Genomic DNA, 23,520 nt, shown 5'->3' on the forward strand with positions numbered 1-23,520 from the left:
GGTGAGAGAAATATTCGCATTTGCTGCTAAAAATATGCAGATTGCATCAAGCACCTACCAAAAAGAGGTGCTAGTTCACAGTACACCCTCATTTCATAGTAGGGTATCTTAAGAGGGATAGATTTTGAAAAGGTAACATTACAGCAAAATACATAAATATATGTCGCTTAAACTATTATTCAAAATCGAATTATGTATATCTATTTTGAGTTATTATAAAATTTATTTAAAACTAACCCTTATTAGACTAAACAATAACGGTATTTTACAATTACTTCCATTCACTGTCTGAATCATATTCTTCCCACGCTGGTTTTACGCCTGGCTTTAAATTTCTTTGTTTCAAATACTCATCAAACTGTTCAGGTATTGACATAAATTTTTTTATTTTCATCCGAAACTGTTTCCATGTCCACTGCAAGTAATTTCGTCTATCTGTCACCATATCTTTGTAGTTAAATTTATACTTGTCCAGAAAGTAACTCAAATGGTCTATAGAGTTTTTAGGCAGTCTAAGAAAAATTCAGAATTAGAAGTGTTTGTCAGTAAAACGTGTGTGTAAACATATATCTAAATTACCTTAGGAGCTTTTCTCTAGGCGCAGCTGCGTCCGCTTCTAATTGTTCTATGACATAGCCTCTTGGTCGATCTATTATTTTTTCATTAAGTTCTTCATCATCTATTTCTTCTTCAATAAAACCGTTTACTATTTTCACGCTTTTTAGACGGTGTTGTTTGAAATTTGGAATTGGTACCGTTTTATTGGGATCAGAAGAAAGACCCATTTCGTGGAAGTTTTTATTACGTTTTGTTTCAATCCAAAGTTTCTTCATTTCAGGACTGTAAAATTATATTTTTTTAATTATAGCACATAGGAAAATTACATATTAATTTTGAAAGATTTTTGACAATACATACTCTTTTATTTTCCCCGTGGATTCCCGAGTTTTTCTCATAGTTTTTCTATTGACATTGTAGCGATAACGCTTACGTTGATGATTTTTCCGAATTTTCATTATTTTCTTCTAATCAGAATGATTACTTTTATTAATAAAAAAAATTAAACCACGAATATTAACTACACGTGTTTATTTCCAAAAGTTTTTTCTGACATTTAACCGAAGTAAACAAAAATAAAGTATTGATCACAGTAACTTGTCATATTATACTATTGTGAATGTCATAACAAATATTTCAGTGGTGCCTTTCAAATTAAATCATTACTAGATTTAACACAATAGCTAAACCAAATATATCCTTGCTAATAATATATTTAACTATAAAATTAATGACATTGCCACCACCAAGATAAGTTTATAACATTGGAATATTGTTTTGTTTCATATTTTAAGGGGATAATATAACTAATGCTGTACAAAAGTTGCTATAAGTTTTCTACTTCAATTGTGAACTGCTCCTAGAACCGGCGGCTTTGTAAAACAGCTGTACAAGCTAAAACTACAAACGATTGTATTTTCTAGTTATTTTCGAGAATTGTAAAAAATTGGAAAAACATGCGTGATATTGAGATTTTAGATCCCAGAAATTTAGTGAAGAACCGTGAGATTCTTTACAGACTTATTATAAGGTAAGTAAAGAAAGTTTTACACAATTTGGGCATTTACATTTGTATTTCCCATTCAGTCAATTGATGTACGATGGACTGGAGAAGTTTGCAATGGAACTTTCTATGTTGGTAAAAGCAGATGAATGCGCCCCCAGTGAACGTTTATTACACGTTATGATCGCCGGCATGCAGGCTACTACCGAAAAACCAATTGCACCTAAGGACGACGTTCTACCTGGAATCGATTTGGAATTTGAGCCCGAGGCGTCTGCACTTGCGCCCGAACCGGCTTCATATGAAACTGCTTATGTTACTTCACATAAGCAGTCTTGTCGTGCTGGTGCATTTAGTCACGATGGTACACTAGTTGCCACAGGCAGTGTAGATGCAAGTATAAAAATTTTAGATGTCGAGCGCATGTTGGCTAAATCGGCACCAGAAGACATAGAGCCAGGTCGCGAGCAACAAGGACATCCCGTTATACGTACGCTTTATGACCATACAGACGAAGTAGCTTATTTGGAGTTCCATCCTAAAGAACATATACTTGCTTCCGGTTCAAGAGATGGTACCGTAAAACTTTTTGATATTGCCAAACCTTCAGTGAAAAAGGCGCATAAAGTATTCACTGATTGCGAACCCGTAACCTGTTTGTCATTTCATCCCACGGGTGATTATATGGCAATTGGCACAGAACATTTTGTTTTGCGTGTCTATGATGTACACACATCACAATGTTTTGTGAGTGCCATACCGTCGCAGCAACATAAAGCAGCGGTAACCTGCGTGAAATTTGCACCCACGGCGAAGTTATATGCCACAGGGAGTTTAGATGGTGCAATAAAAATATGGGACGGTGTCAGCGGACGCTGCATTAATACCATACCGGAGGCACATGCGGGCGCAGAAATTTGTTCACTGGAATTCACCAGGAATGGAAAGGTAATGATAATAAATCTACATTGTAGATTGGTTGTTCACAACTATTTTCTAACGAAAAAGGGAAAAAGTCGAATTCAAACATAAAATCGTGCTTTTAGAAAATACCGTTTTTCACAAAATAGCAAAGGGTATTAAAATTGCAACAAAACTCTATTAACTGTATCGAATCTTTTCTCCACAGTATTTGCTTTCATCTGGAAAAGACTCACTGGTCTATTTATGGGAGTTGTGCACCAGTCGCCCAGTACAAACATACACTGGTGCTGGAACTACTGGCAAACAGGAACACAATACACAGGCAGTATTCAATCACACCGAAGATTATGTGCTCTTTCCCGATGAAGCCACCACATCTCTATGTTCGTGGAATTCTCGCAACGGTGGTCGCTTGAATTTGATGTCACTAGGCCATAATGGTCCAGTACGTTTTATAACACATTCACCTAACTCGCCGGCATTTTTAACATGCTCAGATGATTTCCGTGCACGCTTTTGGTACCGCCGTTCAACGAATCAGTAGTTTAGTTTGTCATAATAAATTATATTTTACAATTCATTCCGTTAATGTACGGATAAATATTATATAAGAATTTCATTTATAAAAATATAAATATTAATGAAAAATCTCAAAAACGTATATTGTTTTAAATTACCATTTTAAAAAAATTGTAGTGTACAGCTTATACGATTTTGAGATAGTTTGCTTACAATATAAAAAAATCCACAAAGAATTATTAACTTTTTTACTTACACTCGTTGCTTTTTTAGCCATACCGTTAATAAAGAAAAATTAAATATTTATGTTTGCTTGAAATAAGTATAAAGGCATATATTTTTATTATGTATGCAAAAGTCTTGCAATTTCTCAGCCCTAAACTACATTAGGTGAAAAAGTTTAGTTACAATATTAAATAAATTTAATTTAGGTAGATACATTTTGATATTTTCGCGCTGGCTTAAGCCTTGAATTGCCTAAATAATTGTAAGTGAGTGGAGAACTAGTTTGTGTTAGAAACTAGCTGTTTTGATAATAGAACTATCACTGGAAAAAGTCTTGAGCATCTATTTTATCATACATACTAAAAAACTTTTAAATTATAACTTCCAGTGAATAGTACATATAACTTTCGATGCAAATGAAATATGTATTATTTACATGTTTCACAATTGAGCGTGGCGTAAATAAATCTATAAAATTTGTTGCATAAGTCTTGCGTTTTAACTTAATCTATTTATGTGTTAAATATTTGCAATTATTGCTTTTAATATGCGATATTAGCTGTTGAGTATTAACTTAAATACATTTTTGATAAATAATATTTACAAATAATAAAGTTAAATTAAAATACATAATATTAAGTAAGTTTCAAGTAGCTTGAGAAAAGATCACAAATAACAAACATATTATCCGGAAAATTTGCTAATAATATAAAATTTGGTTTAAAAATAAATAATATGTGTAAAAAGATATACAATTTTATAGCCAAATTTAACTTTCGGTATTTTCAATCTGCAATTATAACTTCAAAAATGAAATTTTAAAAAATTTGCTTTAACGAATTTACGCAAAAATACAAAAATGGTTTGTTTTGCCGGCTTTTATGAGTTGTGTTGATTTTTTATTAGAATTCAAAAAGGCTATAACAATTTCTTATATTTTATACAAGCAAACATTAGTAATAATCAAAACGTTTTTAAAAAGTTGTATTAGTTGGTTACATAAGGTGTATTTTAATATATCCAACAAAGATTTGGAAACTTTTTTTAAGACTGTTTTAAGTTTATTTGTAGTGAGGAAAATATAATATCAAATGATATTAAGGGTATACGGCAAGTCAACCTCCGGTTCAATTAAACTCGTTTTTCTTATTTTTTTCAATAGGTGAGACAACTAGCTTTGCCAATCCTTTTCGATCAACTTCAAATTTTAGGATTATCTTTAGAATTGGATTTTGCATAGAAGTATGTAGGGAAATTGCGATTGATTCAAAACTGTTTTATGCCAGTTTATTACGAAATTATTAAATTTTTAGGTTCAAATGCTTACATATATTTTTTGAAAGAATCTATGTTTTAAAATTTCCCTAAGTATTATTACTTTTATGAGTATTCTTAGGTAGATTAATGACGTTGCTTTTGTTTTTTTTTTGCTTTGCTCCAAGACGACAATTGTGTTTTCCAAAAAGTTCGCCGCAGCGTGCTTAAAAAGGGATCAAAGAGACATAGCACGATTTTTTTATTATAGTCAACAAAATTAACCGGAAAAAATAAATTTTCATCAACTTGAGGTTCAACTTGATAGTGCTTGATTAGTTCTGTGAATAAATGATTATGTCACGAAAAAAATTTATGAATCTGTACATTATTTTTTGTCCGTTGGAGTGGCCATAACCCTTAAATTAATACAGTTAATTCAACATAATCAAAGAATTTTTGCAAATCTTGAAATGAAATTTAATGAAATATGAAATATAAACATATTCGCAAGGCTGTGCCAATAAGTAAAATACATAATGAGAATAAAAAATAGCACGATTTGAATAAAATATGTATAAATATTCAACAGAAATTGTTTAAGAATAAAATAAAAAATGGAGTAAAAAAAATATACTGACACTTCTCAGACCCAAATTTCTAGAGAAATACATGTAATGTAATTCTGACCTTTTTATATGTACAAACTTGTAAGTGTGTAGTGATGTTTAATCCTTCTTTATAGTGTTTTTCAGAAATCCACAAACCTAAATATTTATATATAATTGTGAACATATGCATATATAATATCAGCTAATATTTCTGTAGTATACTATTTACTATTAACTTTATTAAGACTAATAATCGTATTTTAAGGCTTTAAAGACTAGGCATAAGAAAATAAGGAGCAGTCATTGTCAAATGAAACTATTTAAACCACTAGCTTAGCAGTCTGCCAACGGCAATCGACTATTTTAGTGTTGAAAAATTTCAACACAATACAAAAGATAACTTTTCATATAATAAATTAAATAAACTGAGTTAAATAAAATAAATAAAAGTGCATGAAAACTAATTTTGTAAGTATAAATTACATTTTAAGTTAATAATTGCAACAATATATGTATATGCGTACGCACATATATTCATATGCATGTAGGTGCCTAATTTGAGGGATAAAAATGGACGGCTCTTAGATTATTTACAAATTAAATGCTTATAAAATGTTTAAACTTATGACTAAATATTGCTTAAAGTTTTCATATAAATATAATTCTTTCAATTTGTATATAATATAGGTATATTCATCAAGTAAATGTATGCCTAATGTTTTTAAGGCCTTCTTTGTGCGCTTCATAATTTTTGTTTTAGAAAAACTATTCAAAATATTGAAATTACATACATAATGTACATAAGTATTTACGCAAACTTGTAATATCATATTTGTGCCAAGTTAATTGTTTGTGCATTTTATCAACATTTTTTTCCACTCTAGCTATTACCACTAGTATTTCGCTTCTAAATTATCATATACATATGTATGTAAAATAGTTAACTACATTAAAAAATATTTATGTATCTAAGTATTTAAGTAAATGAGTCGAGTTTTGTGCATTATTTTATAGATAAGTCAGACTTTTCAGTTGCGCGTCCATATCGACACAACCATTAAAGTTATTATTGTATACTATTTCTTGCACTTTGCGGCCTACCAAAAAAAAAAATAAAAGTTTAAAACTTACTAAACATTAATGTGTTTTTAAACACAACACACTACACCTAATGAATAATAATTATTTAGTGGCATTTTAGTTAATTTAAACTTAATTCACCTCTTCCAGTCTTTGCGTTATGCGTTTCGCCTGTAAAACGGACATATTTGTCGCTTTTGTTACTACAGCAAGTGCTGATGGCGCTGTGCCATTCCTTGGCACGGACATGATTGGTTCGGGTGAGGGTGAAGGAGAGATCACAATCTCGTTCTTGATGGTCAATTCATTCTGCGACTTCAGCAGGACCGCTGCTGCGTTTGGCGATGCCGACCGCGAATTGCCACGATCCCGCGGCGTTGTATTGACAATACTAACACCATTGCCCAAGTAATCGTCCTGACCGATTGCTCTTTGTTGTTGTTGCTGCTGCTGCTGTTGTTGCTGCTGCGCTGCAGCGCTTGCGGTAAATATAGCAGTTTGCATTTCTTCGGCCGTTGCCGCCGTTATTAAATAGTTTAGTGGATTAAAGCTACTGGTGTCGCGTGCAACGAAATTCTCATGCGCCATCTTTAGGTGATTTTTCATCTTATCCGGACGTGAAAATTCCTTGCCGCACAACGTGCAAGGAAACACCTTGCGCACCTTACCCTCGTGATACAGGAAGGCATGCCGCTGGAAGCTGTATTTATTCTTGAAAGTCTTTTGCAAATCCTCTTTAGCACACTCTGTGCACTGGTAGACGCCCTCATTGATGCGTGCATAACGGAACAAGTCGAGTCCACGGACCGACATCTCTGTCAAGTGCTCGGCTTGATCGTCGATTGTGGATTGTGCTTTTCGTCGTATTCGCCGTCGCTGCGCCGGCCGACGTGTTGTGGCGCCTGTACGTGCATTTGTTGTTGTTATCGCTGCTGTGGTGGTTTGTGCGCTCACGGTCTCATTATCAGGCCCGTCACCGATTGTTATTGTTGTTATAGCGACAGCATCATCGTTGTTTTCATGCGACATGTCATTGTTTTTGTATTCTAGACCGGCCGTTTCATCCGCTAACGTTAATTCCGGCTCCGATTTATCAGTATGATCGAGTATGAGATCCATATTTGTGGGCGACATGCTGTCTTCACGTTGCAATTCCTGCTCGAGTAATTGTGTCGGCTGAGCAGCTGCTGTATGCTGCAACAGTTGGGATTGTGTTTGCGATTGTTTGCCTTGTGATTGCTGTTGCTCTTGCGTAGTTGTTTGTTCTTGCTGTTGTGGTTGTCGAAAGAAATCAGCAGTTGGCTTTAGCATCGGGTTCGCGGCCATGTGTAACAAGAACTGGTGGTGCAAATTATTGGCAGACGGTGGCTGTATTGCATTCGGCGTTTGGCGTTCGGCGACACTTGCTAGCGATTGTAGTGCTGAACAGCTAAAATCGGCGCTACTAATGGCCATTGCTTCGTTTGATGCATTATTCGATATTTCCTTTAAACCAGCGCGCAATTGCTGCTTCAACAGTGAATTGGAGTTCTGAGTGCTACTCTGTTGTTGCTGCTGTTGTTGTAGCGGTGAAGCAGTTAATTGCAGTGCATTACGTACTTTCAGTCCCAAGGCAGTGGGCAGATGTGTGGCAACTTCTTGTGGCTCATTAAACTGTAGCAGTGATGTTTGTGTGACGGCAGATTCATTTGAATCCTTTTGTGCTGGTTGTTGTTGTTGCGGTTGGACAGTAACTGCCGGTTTCATCAAGCCAAAGAGTCTTTGTGATAATTCGGGCGTTGCATTTATAAGTTGTACTAAAAGAAGACAAAAAATAGAAGACATTTCAATAAAAATACTCATATACATATATGTATGTACTAACATTTTTTTTTATGAAATTATATCAAATACCCTTTGCATGATAAGATTCGCAAGTTTTGGATAAGTAACTTCCAAAAGTATAAAAAATTTTTATATATTTTTTTTTCGTTTTCTTTAGCGGAAACATTTCAAGTGCGAATTATGATTCTATAATGTTTTTTCATATTTTAAAAATAATGTTTTTTGTTAATAAACCATTTAATTTAATATTCGGGTAATTTAAATATTTTCATTAATTATAAAATTAAAAAAAAATGTTTTATATTTATAAATAATAAGAAATTAAATTATAAATAAAAGAAAAATTTTAAATTACCGAGACAACTACTTGAAAATGCCCCATATTTGAATTAGCGCGGTAAGCCTAATCTCAAAAAACAACTATATCTGCTATAAATTTAAAACTCAATCTTTTGTTTGTGTTTTTCTTTTTTAGTGCAACAAAAATTCTTTATTAATTATCATATTAATATACATATACATATATGTATTTATATTTCATTTCATTGTATAGTAAATGTATGTATGCATATGCTACAATATAGCAATAAAAATAGGTTTTAACCACTGAAGGAGCTGACGTTGTGAGGTTTTTTTTTATTTATTCTCATTGATTATATTAATTTTTTAATATTTGTTATTAATTAACTTGTTATGAAATTATATACTAAATTGCACTAGCTACCACTAAAAACGATGAAGAAATATAGTAAATATTAAATATAAGATAAATAAAAACTAAGTATTTTGTAAATGTTTGAATATATTGTATTTAGAATGTTAAAAGGTTACTCTTAAAAGTTTGTAAAATTATAATTGCCTTATGTTGATTTCTATGCCATAAGAGAAATGTTTCGTATTTAAACAAATATTACTATTTTAAAGCATTTTTTGCAAAACAAGCTTAGAAAGGTTGAAAGGTTTTAGCATGTATATAAATAGATTTTACTACTGTTTTGTTGGAGATCGTTCGCTACTACGTTATGTGGTTATTAAACAGTTTTCTGTGCTTCAAAGTTGCTTCTGCTTATACGCGCATGCATTGAAAAACATTTTAGGAAAAGGCCTCAGTTGTGTGTTTTAAATTCACATTTTTATTGCAATTATCATTTGATATTGGTTTTATATTTTGTAAATATTTATGTAGTATATTTTCTTTTGCAATTTAAGTGCACTTTTTGTTCGAGAGCCGACTACTGTTTACATTGTCTTTATAACAGCAAAAAAAAAAAAGATATTCACATTGTGAGCGTTCAGCTGTTGGTTTTTATTCACTTTGTGTGTGTATGTGCATAAAAATGTACTCTTTAGTTTAAATTACTAATTATTGTATTTGTAGTTCTTTGGCGATAATTTAAGCCTCCGATTTAAATGTATACATATTATATGCTATACATACACATATATAATATTATATATATAAGTTATATACATTTATACGCTAAATATTTGCTCTCTAATTTTTTCGTTTATTTATAACGTTTTATTGCTGTTTGTTTATAAATAAGATATTTTTTTTTATATTTTGACATATTTTAGTGTGAATAAAAATACAAATATTTATAGTAAATTAATGTTCTAAGCATAAATAATTTTTTTTATTAACAAAAATTGCGTGAATCCCCTTACAGAATTCGCATTAATGCTATATTGTAATGTATTTATTTTAAATTAGTTTTTTTACCACAAAAGGTAATTTTATTAAATATAATATTAAACTAGCTTCATTTGAAGGCAACAAGGTAGTTTTATTTTTTTATTTTATTTTATTTTTTATTTATTTATATAATATTAATTTATTTTTACATGTAATATTCATTGTAAATATTTTAGCGTTAAAAACACGTAAAATTAACTAAGTGTGTAAAATGTGAATTTATTTATTAGGCTTATGTGTATGTGTCTACCGGTGCTATTAGTTGGTTAGCGTCGAGTGACATGTGGTCGCTAACATGCGGTCCGATTTATTTATTATACATATATACTATATATATGAAATTATGTATATTACTACACTAAAAGAAGGCCACTTGCATTTGAATGCCATCAAACAATTGGATTATTGTGAAATATTTATTTTCAATAAACTAAATTTACACAAAACCATTTAAATAAATAATAAAGAAAAATATTTTAATAATAATAAATTGCACAACTTATGTTTAGCAAAGAATCATACAAAGAGTGAATAGCTTAAATCCATTCGAAAAATCAACTGCAGTTAAAAGTCAAATGTTCTTTAAAAAAAAAATCTGAAGTCTTTGCTAGCAATCTTGCGAAAAGTAATTGTAAGTCAAACAAACAAATAATTCATTTATATGTTTCTCTTTAAATGAAAATCTTACAAGTGCTGCGTTTCTTTAAGATGAATTGCCCAAACAAGCATAATTTCACGGTTGCTCAAAAACCTTCTCTAATTGTGCATAAAAACTTTAAACTCTTTCGCCGCTTTAGTTCACTTCAACATAGCATTCAACTATAGTTCTTTTAAATTCATGTAAGTGTGTATGTTTGAAATTTTTGGGTTATGCTCAAGAAGAAGTTAATAAGAAACAAATAATTGTAACTAAATTATTAAAACAAAAAATAAATTGCAATTGCAGTTAAAATTACAGCTAAAGAAAATATAATTACAAATAACGAAATATTACATTTTGTCAACGTTTAGAACGTTGTCAACTGCATTTTAAGCAGTTTGGAAATCAACGAATAAAAAATACGCAAAATCTTATGATTTGCTTTGACCGTAGCAAATATTCCACGCATTTTGGAAGCCTATTTATTAGCCCAATTTGTCCTTGACATACCTCAAATATTTTGCATTGCATTTACGTACTACATGTGTCCATAGCATTTACAATTCCAACTTTGCTTTTTTTAAAGCCAAACTTTGCATTAACATGTCGGTGTTTGCTTATAGCCTAGACACAATCATTGCTTTAATTTTTTTCCCGCAACGTATACTGTCCGCATTGAACAAATGGATTTATACAAATTTATTTGTATGTAAGAGTACCCCAACACCCAGTTTGTTACTGCTAGTCCTTTTGTTTTTTTGTTATTTTATATTTAATAGTCTCTAACAAGCTTTAGGCGTGTTTATTGCGCAGTCGCCGCCTCAGGCAGACGTCCAGCGCCTAATGCTAACGATGTTGTCGACGATGTCGATGAAGATGAGGTTGACGATGCTGCCGATGCGATCGCTGTGGACACGCCTGTTGCCGATTGATTTGAACATTGCGTGGACAAATCGGGTGGCGTGGGTGTAGACGCTGTCGACGCAGCTGCAGATTGTGGTGCTGATGAAGGAGTTATGCCCGCGGCGGCCGCTGCTGCCACTACCGCCGATGCATTGGCCAACGCTGTTGAGGGATTCTCGATTTTATGTATGATCTTCACGTGCGCCGTCATATTATCTTTGCGTGTGAATTCTTTGTAGCAGAAGGGGCAGGGATACACTTTCACGTTGCGTTTATGTGATGTCACATAGTGGCGACAGAAGTTGCTGATGTGTGTGTAGACGCGAGAGCATACCTTACAACGATACGTATGCTCACCCTCTTTGGTGCAGTAATCGCGGACTGAGCCTTCCGTTTCGCCTGCTGGCAGTGCGCCACCCGATGTATTCAGTTTGGTTTTAGCCGAAGGTGAGGAAGCGTTGGCGGATGTGGTAGAGTTGCCGCTCAAAGCGCCCTTCAATTTATTCGATTGGCTGGGTGTTTGAGGTGCATTCGCATTGGCGCCAATGTAATTGACATTGAACATATCGACATAATCGCTGGGGTAGTTCTAAATTAAAAATGTTAACAAAGTACGCTATTAAACTCTTTTCTACAGTTTAATTTCGATTAAATTTAACTTACTTTGCCATCAGTGCCAGCCATATTGCCACCGCTAACGCCATTCTGCTTCAATTTGGTGCGCTTATTCACTTTTAACTTTGACACTTTGCCGATGGGTGTCAGTTTCGGTATGCTGACCATTGAGTTAAGCAGCGTTACGGTGCCTGGTATACCACTGGCGGAAGCCTCCGAAAATTTCATGCCAGCAGCTTCCATTAGCTGTTGTTTCTTTTGTTGGGCGAGTAGTAATTGGCGTTCCATCTGCTGTTGTTGCGCTTGCGCAGCCAAAGCCATGGCGTTATTCTGTTGCGAGGGTGAGCTGGTGGCATTAGGATCAAACTTGAATTCGACCGGTTCATCGTATTCGTCGAGCATTAATTGGGGTTCCATGTAAGAGGTGTCCATTTGATCATCGCAGTCGCTATCGTTGCCATCTAAAATTTGGGGGAATTCTTTAGTTGTTTGCGTGTAAGAAATATCTGTTAGCTTAAGATAGACGAAGACACACACAAACATACAAACAAACGACACCATTTTGTTGCTCAATTAAAAGGCAATTATAATTGTTACGCTAAAAAAGAAAAATTTAGTATTTCAAATAGTACATAGTCTCACGAGACTCAACTACTTTTGAAAACGGCAGTTTCATCGGTAATTATCGGAAACGAGTACTTATTTTCCAATTTAAGAGTCTCTTGTCTAATTTTTTATTACATGGTCCACAAAGGTGTCAAATTGTACATCTTTATTCTTTAATATTTAATTTTTTTTTTGAATGTATGTGATTTTGTGCATATGTATGTATGCGTATGGGTTATATTTGTATGTGTGTGCTTTCTTCGCCTAATGGTATGAATGTATAATGCAACGTAAAAGCAAACAAAAACGGAAAGGAAATTCGTTTTGCTGTAAAAAAAATCTTAACAATTTAAAATTGTGTTTTTGTTTTGTCACACGCACGCGTTCCAATGAAGAAGATTAAAAACGTTTCGGAAAAGCTATAGGGATTTCAAGCCATTCTCAGTTGTTTGTTTTTGTATTTCTTTTTTACTGAGTATCGGAATTGCATTTTCGCATTTACACAAATCGATGCTTCTGACGCTTGTAAAAATACAGGAACATGACTGTTCCACTTATTGTAAAATAACGGTCGTCACGAAAATAAAAAAAAAACATCGTAAATCAATGAGTGCAGCAGCAAAATAAAACGTTACAAAAAACGTGGTTTGTAACAGAACAATTTGGTAATAGCAAAAAAAATAATATATTAAAACGCTTTAATTTTTTTTTAGGTCAATTATGTTTTCTTTTTCTTTTAATAATGCATACAAATGTTGTATAGGTAAAAATCAGTATTTTGAAATATTTGAGACAATTTTAATACGCACTTTATTAACATATTCATTACGTCGGCTATGAATCCCTAAGCTCTGCCAGTTCGAATTAACTCAAGCTATAATTTAAACTTTCCTTTTCGCTTTATTTGCGTTTTTTGCATCATACTTTCATTACGTTCTCTTAGCTTTTCATAAAACTTTGAAACTCACCTGCCGACGAAATGAGTCGCGGCCTTTAAACTGTTCTCTTACATTGTTTACACTACGCGAAAAGATCAACGGGAAAATACTACGCGCAGTTACGAGTTTTATAAATTATTTTCTTATTTACACTTTTTTAACATCACTCATATTTTGCTTTATGTTCAATTCGCACATTTGGTCTACGATTTTACACCCAACACAACAAAATGGGTTATGTCAGGGTATAAATATCTATGTATTTCGAAATAGTTTCGTAAATCCCTTTTAGCTTTTCCGATGCGATTTTCAAACCCCTTCTTTAGTTCGCCTTTTTCACTTAATTGTAATTTTAATTATTTTTTCACGATATACATATACTTTTTAATGAATTTGTTCGATTTTGTTTCAAATAAATACAATTTTGTTAACAGTTATGATTAGCGACTGCTAACAACTGTCTAATCGATTTCTATTGCTATAATGGTGAATTTATTTCAAACATTAATTTCATGGTTTATGATAAAAACAATGATTGGCTTGCATGTGAAAATAATTTTGGAAAACTATTTTTTTGTATATAAGCACACGTATGCATGAAATCATATATGTATATAAATAGAAAAATTATTTTACAAATATTTAACACAGCACTTCTAATAATCTGGTACTTTTCATGGCTAAGCCAAAAACTTAAAAAAGCGAAATTCGATAACAAAAATGTGCATATGTATGTACACATTGCTTAATTTGTGATTAGTGCCAAAACTTTACCAAGTAAATAAAAAATATGTTTGTATGTTGGGTTTTTAGGTAAACTTTTGCAGATCTTAATGAAATCTTTACCAAAAGTGATAATCTTAGCAAATACACATATACATTAATGTTATCGAAATCGCACTTTAAACTTAATTATAATTTTCAAAATGCGAATGCTTGTTTATATAATAGTTAAATTTTATAGTGGTAATGCCGAACTTACCGGAGGTGCTGTTATCATTTTCATTTTGCTTAGATTTGTTGTCTTTTGATTTGAATTTCTTGCTGTGGGAAACGGAGTCTCGGCTCTCCTATAAAAAGAAAGAGATGCGAAAAGTTAATAATAAACTTTATAATACTGCCAAACATATTTCTTAAAATATTTTTTTTTTACAAGTTTTTGGCTACTTGTTAAAACGTTTAAATAACCGGTGAGTAATTGAAAAATCAATCATTTTGATTAGACAGCTAATTTAAGTTAGTATAAAATTATGTTTGTACAAAAATTTAAATTAAGTAGTGTACTTACGCTTGGATCACGCATATCGCCGGCGTCACGTTGATTGTCATCTGAAGCATCATCATTGCCTGAATAAGAATCGCCCATTTTGCAATCGCCCATCTCAGAATCCTGTAATAAAAATAATTGAAATTTAGTGTTTCACACCAACAACAGTGGTTTATTATTATATATATGTATGTTGCAACTACTTACATTCATCATGCCATCACGTTCAAATTCATCATAATCATTTCCGGTACCATTGGAGCTGCCCGACAATTTCCGTGGCCTACCACGTTTTCTTTTCGGCATCGATGCAAGTGCTGAACTCAACAGCGACTGTTGTTGCTGCGTATGTTGGCCGCCAGCCATTGTTTGGCCACCAGCCATGCCACCAGCACCGGCGTTTGAACCAGCCAATAAACTATTCTGTGATTTACTACGTTGATGTTGCTGTTGTTGTACCAAATACGGTTGAATACGTTGTAGTTGTGGTGGTGGTGGCGTTGGCGCAACCGGTGATGGTTTATCATCATTCACTTCGGTTAAACCTTTAATACGTAATGATTCGGCGACACGCAAGAAAGCGGTGAGACGTTCCTGATCCACAGAAACTTCACCGCGATACATAAAGTCGAGCAGAGATTTCATGTCGGAGTATGGTACATCCTTTAAAATGACAATTGGATGCTTTTCGGGATGGTGTACGAAAAGCGCATTAAAATACGGACTACAGGCAGATAGAACCATCTATTGGTTGAGAAGAAACAACAAAATGCAGCAATATATGTAATAATTTGTATGTAGGTGAGTGTGAAGAGCAATCCAGTTAGCTCTGGATGTGTGTACGACACTTACCTTGTGTGCTTTTAAGTATTGTCCATCGACGGCCAGCGTGACATCCGTAAATGTCTCGGCGTGTAGCAACTGATCGAACACAGATAATAAGTTGCTTTGATGGTTATTCCATCGTAGGCAAAATCTTTGGGATGCCATCTTCATTTGTAGGCTTTTTTCTTTGGCTGTGATATGCTCACAACCCTTTAACGTTGAGGAGTATAAATTTGTTGTTAAATTAAATTATTTATGCCAGACTAAGCTAGCTAGCACAAATTATGATTAGCCACCGCGTAAAATATGTAGAAGCAAATGTTTCTTAATTGGATCCAATTTCCAGAAAAGTTACGAAATTACAAAGCGTCCGTGCGTCGCGTTGTTGTTCCTTGTAAATTTCTCGGTGAATGAAAAATAATGCACATTCCTTTTTTCCTTTCAAACGTTGAACAAGTTTTTCAAAAACTCCTGTAATGTAAAGAAAAGGAAACTGTAAATTAGTTTTACATGTTTGAAGAGGTGGTTTTGTAATGTGCATTCAGAAAGGAAGCAAAGTACTTTTCTAAATTTATATTAAATACTTCAACAGTAAATGCATGAACTGTATTCAACTTAGTTGAGTGCTAAACACACAAAACACACAGAAAACTTATAATAATAATATACATATGAATTATAGTTAAAATCAATAATAAGTTAATAATGCCTGCCTTAGCTCAACAAGCAGACAATTACTGATTCGTACTAATCTCAGAATAGTTGAAAGGATAAGGCATCATGAAACCACATGTGTGACAACCCCCTCTAAAGTAAACACTAGAAGCATATTGAATATGGCGAAGCAAATGATACAACGATCAAACTATTAATACACAAAACAACAACAAAAATAAGCAAAAAGAAAAACGTTTACTTCGGTTGCGGTTCGGTCTGTTTGGGTGGCAGCTATACGCTTTAGTGATCCAATATCAGCGGTTCCGACAAAAGAGTAGCTTCTTGGGGAGAAAAGAATGTGTACAAAATTTCAGACCGAAACCAAAAAAAAAAAATGAGGGACTAGTCAGCGCATAACAGATGGACATTGCTAAACGATTTAGTTCGTCACGCTGATCATTTAAATACATACTTATATAAACTTTTTATAGGGTCTCCGACGTTTGCTTCTAGGAGTTACAAACTCGGCGGCAAATTGAATATACCTTGTTGTAATTGATATCTGTATGGAAAACCCATGAGTCCAAATTGACGTCCATCGTCCGATGAGTAATACAGGACGCATGTGCATACGTCAATGCAAAAACAAATTCGATATGTGTGAATATAAAAGCAAATAAGGAAGACTGAGCTACGAGTGGTAAGTGACTCAATGGAGTGGAGGGTGGACAAAATGCACATACAAAGACACATATGCCGTGCTGTATTGTGCCGGGGAACTGATAAGAGGTTAAAAAATAACAAACTGTATTGAAAGGAATCAACTTAGAACGTGTTAGAAAAATAGATGAAAGAATATAAAGAAGGCATGCAAAACGTGGAAAGCAAATATAAAAAATTAGCTGACAACACTCTCTACAGAACAATTGAAAGTAGAGAGCAGAGCATAAATAAGCAACACATAATTGAGAGTAATGAACTGATAATGCAGAGGTGAAAGTCATAAAGCACGCACACACAAACGAAGCATACATATGTACACGCTCTGACTCAGTTGGCAAGTAAAGCGATAAGCGTCAACGATTTTTGGAGAAATTGAGTAAGCATGAGAGAGAGTACAATATAGATGAGCGAACCGCGAGCACACGATCAGCTAATAATTTGCCAGTAATCAACTATTTAATGAGAATACGAATGAATTCGCGAAAAATCGTGATTGTTGCAGATATTTCTTAGTAACAATGCAATACAAATAACAAATAAATGTATTTGTTGTTAAATGCACATGCACTATAATTTCAGAGCATGTAAAATGAAATAAAAAATAAATGAAAATATGCAACTGATAATGCGAAGGAATGTCAGGGGAGAACGTGGAAGATATGTTATACAGATAAACACAAACAAATAGCAACAGGTGAGCGGTGCATTGATATTTGCTGAACGCATTGCATTAAATTTCATAGATACATATGTATGTACATATTTGTATATGTATATATACATATGTATATAATATGACAACACTGCCACCTACAGTATCCCACAATTATATGTATAAAATGTACTAACGTACTGTGAAACTTATGATTACTTAGCGATCATCGAAATCGTTTGACGTTTTTCTAATTAACAATAAACCACATACAGACATACACTATGATTTTAATTGCAATCCCACGGTAACTGCCACCAATATCCGTATCGTTCAATTTTAGCTAATTTAGAAAAATGATCGAAACTTTATATACCTGTTATTCAATTATGATTTTTGTGGTTGTCTCCTTTTCCTTATGTACATATCTATCTAATGATTCTAACAAATTCGCTAGAGCTTACAAAATCTATTAATAGAGTGTTTTTGCCTCGTAGTTATATTTATATGAATAATTGATTCGAATGCTGAACGATGTATGCCATCATAAAGTTTCTTAGGCAATTAGGAAAGCCTTTGATAGCTTCGTTGATGCTGTTGTTTTTTATGAGTCATTGCAAATGAGTCAGACTGGAGAAAATTCTAAATTATTAAGCTGTTTTGTTAAAGGATGACATTATATAGTTGCCAATAACAAATATTTTATATGTGCATACATATATTAGTACGTTAAAAAGTGAATAAGTCATAAATTATATTTGATACCGTTAATAATAATCGAATTCAGAATATATGTAAATAAACTGGTGCCCATCAGCTGTTTCATAGAAAATAAATTCTAACCTCAGCCATCACGTTCCTTAAACCAATGCCTACTCATAATGTCATATATTACACAAATAAAGTGATTTCAGGAAAAAAACGTCAAGGAATCACATAGTATGTAATCAGGAATTAAAAATAACTTACAACATTATTATTATTTCCACAAGCAATTTTCTTCAACGAACGATTCGTTGTGAATATGCGATTCCTAGAAGCATGAGCAAGTGTTTCACCATGTAAAGTGATTTTTATTTTCATATGTTATTATTATTATTTTGCTTTTGTAGTACATGGCGCGGCTAAAGCCTGCGAACAAGTGTGTCACGTCAGCGTTGTTGGTGTAGCTATGGCTGCGGTCTTGGAGCATTGAACGGTGATCGGCAATCGACGAAGCAAACAACATAACACATACGAAAGAGGGGAGTGGTGTAAGAAGTGGCGGCTAAGCTTAAAGGCGAGTGTATCGAAAGCTTCGTAGAACTGGTTTTAAAGCTATTAATTTAATGTTGTGCGAGTACTCGTATTAGAAGTCCATTTGACATTTTAGAATATATCAAATTAGGGAGCAGTTGTGTGGAGCAACAAAAACAACTGATACAGCACAGATACAGCTTTACTTAGACGTAGATAAATTGTTTATACGAGTACCTAACTGTTGTTGGTTTTGAACCAATGTGGGAATTTCTTATAGCATGTAGGTGAAATATGCCAAGGCAGTGACTCAAAGCGGAAATCTGTTGTGCGCATTCTTAAATGAATTGGTATTTGTTGTAGTTTAAGGCGTTAGCTGTTAGTTTAAGGTTCGAGGCGATATTGGTTTCAAATTAGCATTTATAGTGAATCTCGACTACGGCTAAATTATTTAAATGATTTTACATTATTTTTATACAAAAAAAGTAGAGAGACAGTAAAAAACAGTGTTCTAAAAATGGATCAGCTGTTCGTGGAACGACTAGCAGTCTCATAACATATGACAGAGAACGCTTTACTTACTTACTTTTTAACAAAAAAAAAATCGAAGTTCTTTAAAAATTTAACTATAGAACATTTAAGTATTACAGAGCGTAAACAGCTTTTTTCTGGCTACTAGATATGTACATATGTATGTGCAATACAGATGTGCATACACTAAATAAATTTTGCAAATACATATCTATATAAACTGACGAAGAACTTTATTTTAAACGCATCTAAAACGTCAACCTTTATTTGGGTTCGCCCAACTCTCGAACCGAAACGGAATTTGATTTGTATTCATTCATAACCACATTCACTATAAACACCTACAAACCACGATTGGATTTTCCCAGCGATCCGTAGCAAATGTCCATCATATAACCACACAAACGATATGAGGGTGTGGAGCTTTGGTTTTGGAATAAAGCTGAAAATGGCAACCAGACAAATGGCAATAGAAAATTATAACAAATAAAGGAATAAATAAACAACAACCACACTCATATGTAGTATATACATATATGTATAGATGAATAACAACAGTGAAGCCCAACGAAGTTAATATAAACAATTTTTTTTGTTTGTTGCAGCGAAGAGTCGACAAAAAGCAGGGCGTGCAAAGCTGTAACCAGTGATCGTGCGGTTACTATTGCCTATTCCCCAGTTAATGAACGTTGTAGGCTGGCAATTCGCCTAGTGAGCAAAGCAGTAGAGAAAAGCACACTCAAATAGAATTGTTAAACAAACAGTTGGGGTAAAAGTTATGAAGAGACAAAGGAAAATCCGAACGACAAGTGAACAGTGTGGCTGTAAAATAATGCAACTCTGTTGCTGATGAAAATTGTCGAAAAACACTTACTAATCCTAGAGTTTGATTGTGCGGTGAAGTTTCAGTGTGTATGTGTGTGTTTGTGTGGTAGCAGACGTGGCAAAAGCAGAAGTAAAAAAGCTGAAAGCTGAAAATTCAGTAAATGTTGAAGGCAGATATATACATACATATGTACTTACATATACATATCGATGTATATGCACAGGCAAGTGTTTTTAAGCACTTTGCGGCAGACAGTGGAGCCGCTTTGCTGAGCTCATGCTGGCGGTACGTGAGACCCCACTGGCGACGTGATTTCAGCAAAAGAGGATATGCCGTAGGGCAACTTTGGGGGTGATCGTGCACAAAGTCATTTATACACATGCGCACACAAGTTGATTTTTATAAACCAAAGCGAAATGAGGGCGTCGTGCTAGTTACGCATACATACAAGCATTATATACATATGTATGTATAGTATATGTATGTATATCTATTATATGGGCAGCTTGGTAAGGGCATGGATATTTGGGAATCATATCGAATGAAATGGGTAGCGCTCGATCGCCACACATATACACATTCATATGTACATATGTATACACTTTCGAGTGCTGTAAAGCCATCGCAAGGCATCAGGAATGATCGCTAAAGTCAACACAACGTACACAGTTGTTAAATATTATCTTATCTCATTTCTCGAAGTTATTGCGTTCAGTCTTTCAACTACTCTCTTATATCTGTGTTTATGTATGTATGTTTGTGTATATTCCTTATTATGTCTTATGAACAACAGTCAACCTGGTTTACTACACGCCATGCCACGCCACGACATTTACAAGAAAGAAAGTAAATAATTCACAGATACGAATGCGTTTTACTTTCCGTTTATTTAGCTTTCCTGTTGCTTTCGCATAAGCATATATTCTATAGATGTGTGTATTTTTTATGACAGAACGCCCCAAAATTCCAGGCAATGCAAGCACAGCCACATCCATTTATTTGTAGATACTTTTGGAGCGCACAAGTGGCTCAGTGGGACGTTGCTGTTGTTGTCGAGTATAAGAATATTGCTATAAATGTTATTAAGTTATGATAAGGCTTTTCTGTCGCTATAGCCGACATCGTCGCCAGGCTGTGGACTATGGCATATACATATGTACATACATACATTCATCTAAATATAACAAGTTAATGCACAAATACACAAATGTTGTGAAATATGAAACTTTATGATCCGCTTGGCATTGCCAGCAAAGGGACACAGCATTTTTAAAATAAACAATATGTGGTATATTTTGCTTGTGTAATTTATAAATACGCTGTGATAAGACGTTTGATTCCTTTAGCGTAAGCGCGTAGATAGAAATACATAAAATATTGTGTAGTTTTGACTACCATGGGATTTAATTCACGATTTTTTTTTTCACGTAAGTCGATTCAAAATTAAAAGAAAAATAGTTAATTGCATAAGAAAAATCGAAAAAATGTTAAATAAGAAATAAAATATATTATTATTGGTTACTATTTTTTAGCTTAAAAATTCCTCAGATTTTCCAATATTTGTATGAACGCAACCATGTAGAAAATATTTTAACTTACATACATACATAGGTTAGCTTAAAAAATTTTAAGTTCGATAATTTTTTTTTTTTTGCTTCCACACATACTTATGTATGTATTTCCTTACCAAATCAATTTATAGTAAAAATATAAATATTTACACAAAGGTGAGTGAACTGCAAATATGTAAATAGGGCCAATAAGTGAAATTTCATAGCGAACGGGACAAAATCCAATGAATGTTATAGTGGGAATAGAAAAAGAAATACGAAATACTAATCTACCTATACAAAAAAAGCGAAATGTGACGACAAAATGTTAAAACCGCCAATTCTATGCTCAATTGATAACTTTGAATAAATGATCAAAATTACGCTGAATGAGAGTATGAGTAATGGGGATTGTTGTCGTATAAGAGAGCACTTGCTGATTGCATGGAACGTGTAAATTTGTTTCTGCGGGAAATCGAGTAAAATTTAAAATATATTTTGGGGAAGTTTTTTTACACTAACTCTTGGCTGTAGTATTTAAATTGCATACTTTATTTTGCAATAAGTATGATATTTGTGACAAGTAATACATACATATGTTCATATGTATGTATGTATATTCCGAATGTAGATATTAATTAATTTGATTTGCACATACAAATATCGTAAATTATATTTATATCTTAGTATCATTAGAGTACTCCTGACGCAATAGACTTAAGGGATAGGTTTGACGTAATTTTTATTTATAAAAAGGAGTGCTCCAAAGGCAAGACATTGTAAGGGAAAATAAAAATTTAAAAAAAATACATATGCTATGTATAGTATTTGATTAATTATATTATTTTTTTTTTTTTGAAAATCATTAAAGAATCTCGTATATGTTTGATCTTTTTAATATTAAAAAAAAATTATAAAATTAATAACTTTCATTAAAAAAAGTTCCAATTCTTAGTATTTCGCCATGAATAAAAAAATGTATTTTTTAATCCAATTCATGTCACCATCAAAATGTGTTTTAACACTATACTTCTTTGACATAGAATCAATTTTTGTGAATAATCGTGGTTTAAAATAGTTCTTAAATAATTGAATAATTGTTTTAGCAAAACAATTGTTTTGAGCAATTCTTTTTTGTTTTCTTTTCAATATTTACTTACTAAATTGTAGTGTTTTCAATGAAATTTTCATTGCCATATACATAAAGTTGTTGATTACTTTTTTTGTTCATATTTTTATTATATTTTCTTAGCATTTTTTTTTTAATATTAATTATATCTTTATAACATATAGTGTTTTTAAAGTTTATTGCTTAAGTTACATACGTGAGCGTTTTGCACTCTTCACTTTTTAGTAACAAATGATTTTCTACACAAAGCATCAACAGTTTTTTTTAAACTTTACGAGTTTTTCAATTTGAAAATTCACAGTTTTATAACGATTATAATATATTTTCATTTTAAAAACATGCTTTCGGTGTTTACGTTGTGTTTTGTATAAAACTTGTATCGTAAATATATTAAAAACAGCTGAAATTTGTTTATATTTTCTATTAATGCACTTGATTCTAAGTAACTATTCTTAACTTGCACATGTGACATTTGTTTTTAATATTTTTAAGGAAACTTATTATTTTTTTTAATATTTTTTGTAGATTTACCTTTTGCTTTAAAAATACGACCACACTTATTTTTTCGATATTTTATATTTTACACTTTGAATTGTAATTTATTATACTTTAAAATATAATATATTTACACGAAATAATTGTGCCGTTCTAAAGTATCTACATTTACACAAAATTTCATTTAGTTTGTGCCTTTTCCGTTTTAATTAAAATTCCTTTATCAGCAAATG

General features: G+C 32.7%; 3 protein-coding genes across 7 annotated transcripts in view; 1 reads left to right on the top strand and 2 right to left on the bottom strand.

The window, feature by feature from the left end:
* Window positions 1-199: 199 nt before the first annotated feature.
* LOC105230875 (nucleolar protein 16) lies at window positions 200-1,133 on the bottom strand. Its single transcript, XM_011211879.4, has 3 exons — window positions 919-1,133; window positions 580-840; window positions 200-512 (listed from the first exon to the last, which is right to left on the bottom strand). Exons 1-3 carry the CDS (start codon window positions 1,014-1,016, stop codon window positions 272-274), a joined length of 600 nt encoding a protein of 199 aa, XP_011210181.1. The 5' UTR covers window positions 1,017-1,133; the 3' UTR covers window positions 200-271.
* A 230-nt stretch (window positions 1,134-1,363) lies between these two features.
* LOC105230876 (cleavage stimulation factor subunit 1) lies at window positions 1,364-3,146 on the top strand. Its single transcript, XM_011211880.4, has 3 exons — window positions 1,364-1,588; window positions 1,645-2,509; window positions 2,691-3,146. The coding sequence occupies exons 1-3, from the start codon at window positions 1,515-1,517 to the stop codon at window positions 3,027-3,029; spliced, it is 1,278 nt and encodes a 425-aa protein (XP_011210182.1). The 5' UTR covers window positions 1,364-1,514; the 3' UTR covers window positions 3,030-3,146.
* A 160-nt stretch (window positions 3,147-3,306) lies between these two features.
* Window positions 3,307-23,520, bottom strand: part of LOC105230877 (protein tramtrack, beta isoform) — a 50,108-nt gene continuing 29,894 nt past the window's right edge. For 2 of the 5 annotated variants that reach the window (XM_019991994.3, XM_011211881.4), the window contains exons 2-6: window positions 15,516-15,959; window positions 14,871-15,407; window positions 14,685-14,786; window positions 14,379-14,466; window positions 3,307-7,970 (exon numbers count right to left, since the gene is read on the bottom strand). In XM_019991994.3, the coding sequence (XP_019847553.1) occupies window positions 6,307-7,970; window positions 14,379-14,466; window positions 14,685-14,786; window positions 14,871-15,407; window positions 15,516-15,659 (2,535 nt within the window). In that variant the 5' untranslated portion in view covers window positions 15,660-15,959 and the 3' untranslated portion in view covers window positions 3,307-6,306. Of the gene's footprint in view, window positions 7,971-8,782; window positions 11,827-11,900; window positions 12,314-14,378; window positions 14,467-14,684; window positions 14,787-14,870; window positions 15,408-15,515; window positions 15,960-22,823; window positions 23,193-23,520 lie in introns of those variants that run through there. The other 3 variants (XM_029552294.2, XM_029552293.2, XM_019991995.3) reach the window with 3 other exon arrangements.

Source organism: Bactrocera dorsalis, chromosome 2, assembly GCF_023373825.1.
Source record: "Bactrocera dorsalis isolate Fly_Bdor chromosome 2, ASM2337382v1, whole genome shotgun sequence".
NCBI classification, from domain to species: domain Eukaryota; kingdom Metazoa; phylum Arthropoda; class Insecta; order Diptera; family Tephritidae; genus Bactrocera; species Bactrocera dorsalis.

Bases quoted from the DNA above. Each gene is read 5' to 3' on its own strand.
- LOC105230876 (XM_011211880.4), top strand. From the start codon at position 1,515: ATGCGTGATATTGAGATTTTAGATCCCAGAAATTTAGTGAAGAACCGT. The intron at 1,589-1,644 runs GTAAGTAAAGAA...TTTCCCATTCAG, and splicing joins CTTTACAGACTTATTATAAG to TCAATTGATGTACGATGGAC. The intron at 2,510-2,690 runs GTAATGATAATA...TTTTCTCCACAG, and splicing joins AATTCACCAGGAATGGAAAG to TATTTGCTTTCATCTGGAAA.
- LOC105230875 (XM_011211879.4), bottom strand. From the start codon at position 1,016: ATGAAAATTCGGAAAAATCATCAACGTAAGCGTTATCGCTACAATGTC. The intron at 841-918 runs GTATGTATTGTC...ATAATTTTACAG, and splicing joins TCCACGGGGAAAATAAAAGA to TCCTGAAATGAAGAAACTTT. The intron at 513-579 runs GTAATTTAGATA...AATTTTTCTTAG, and splicing joins CCTAGAGAAAAGCTCCTAAG to ACTGCCTAAAAACTCTATAG.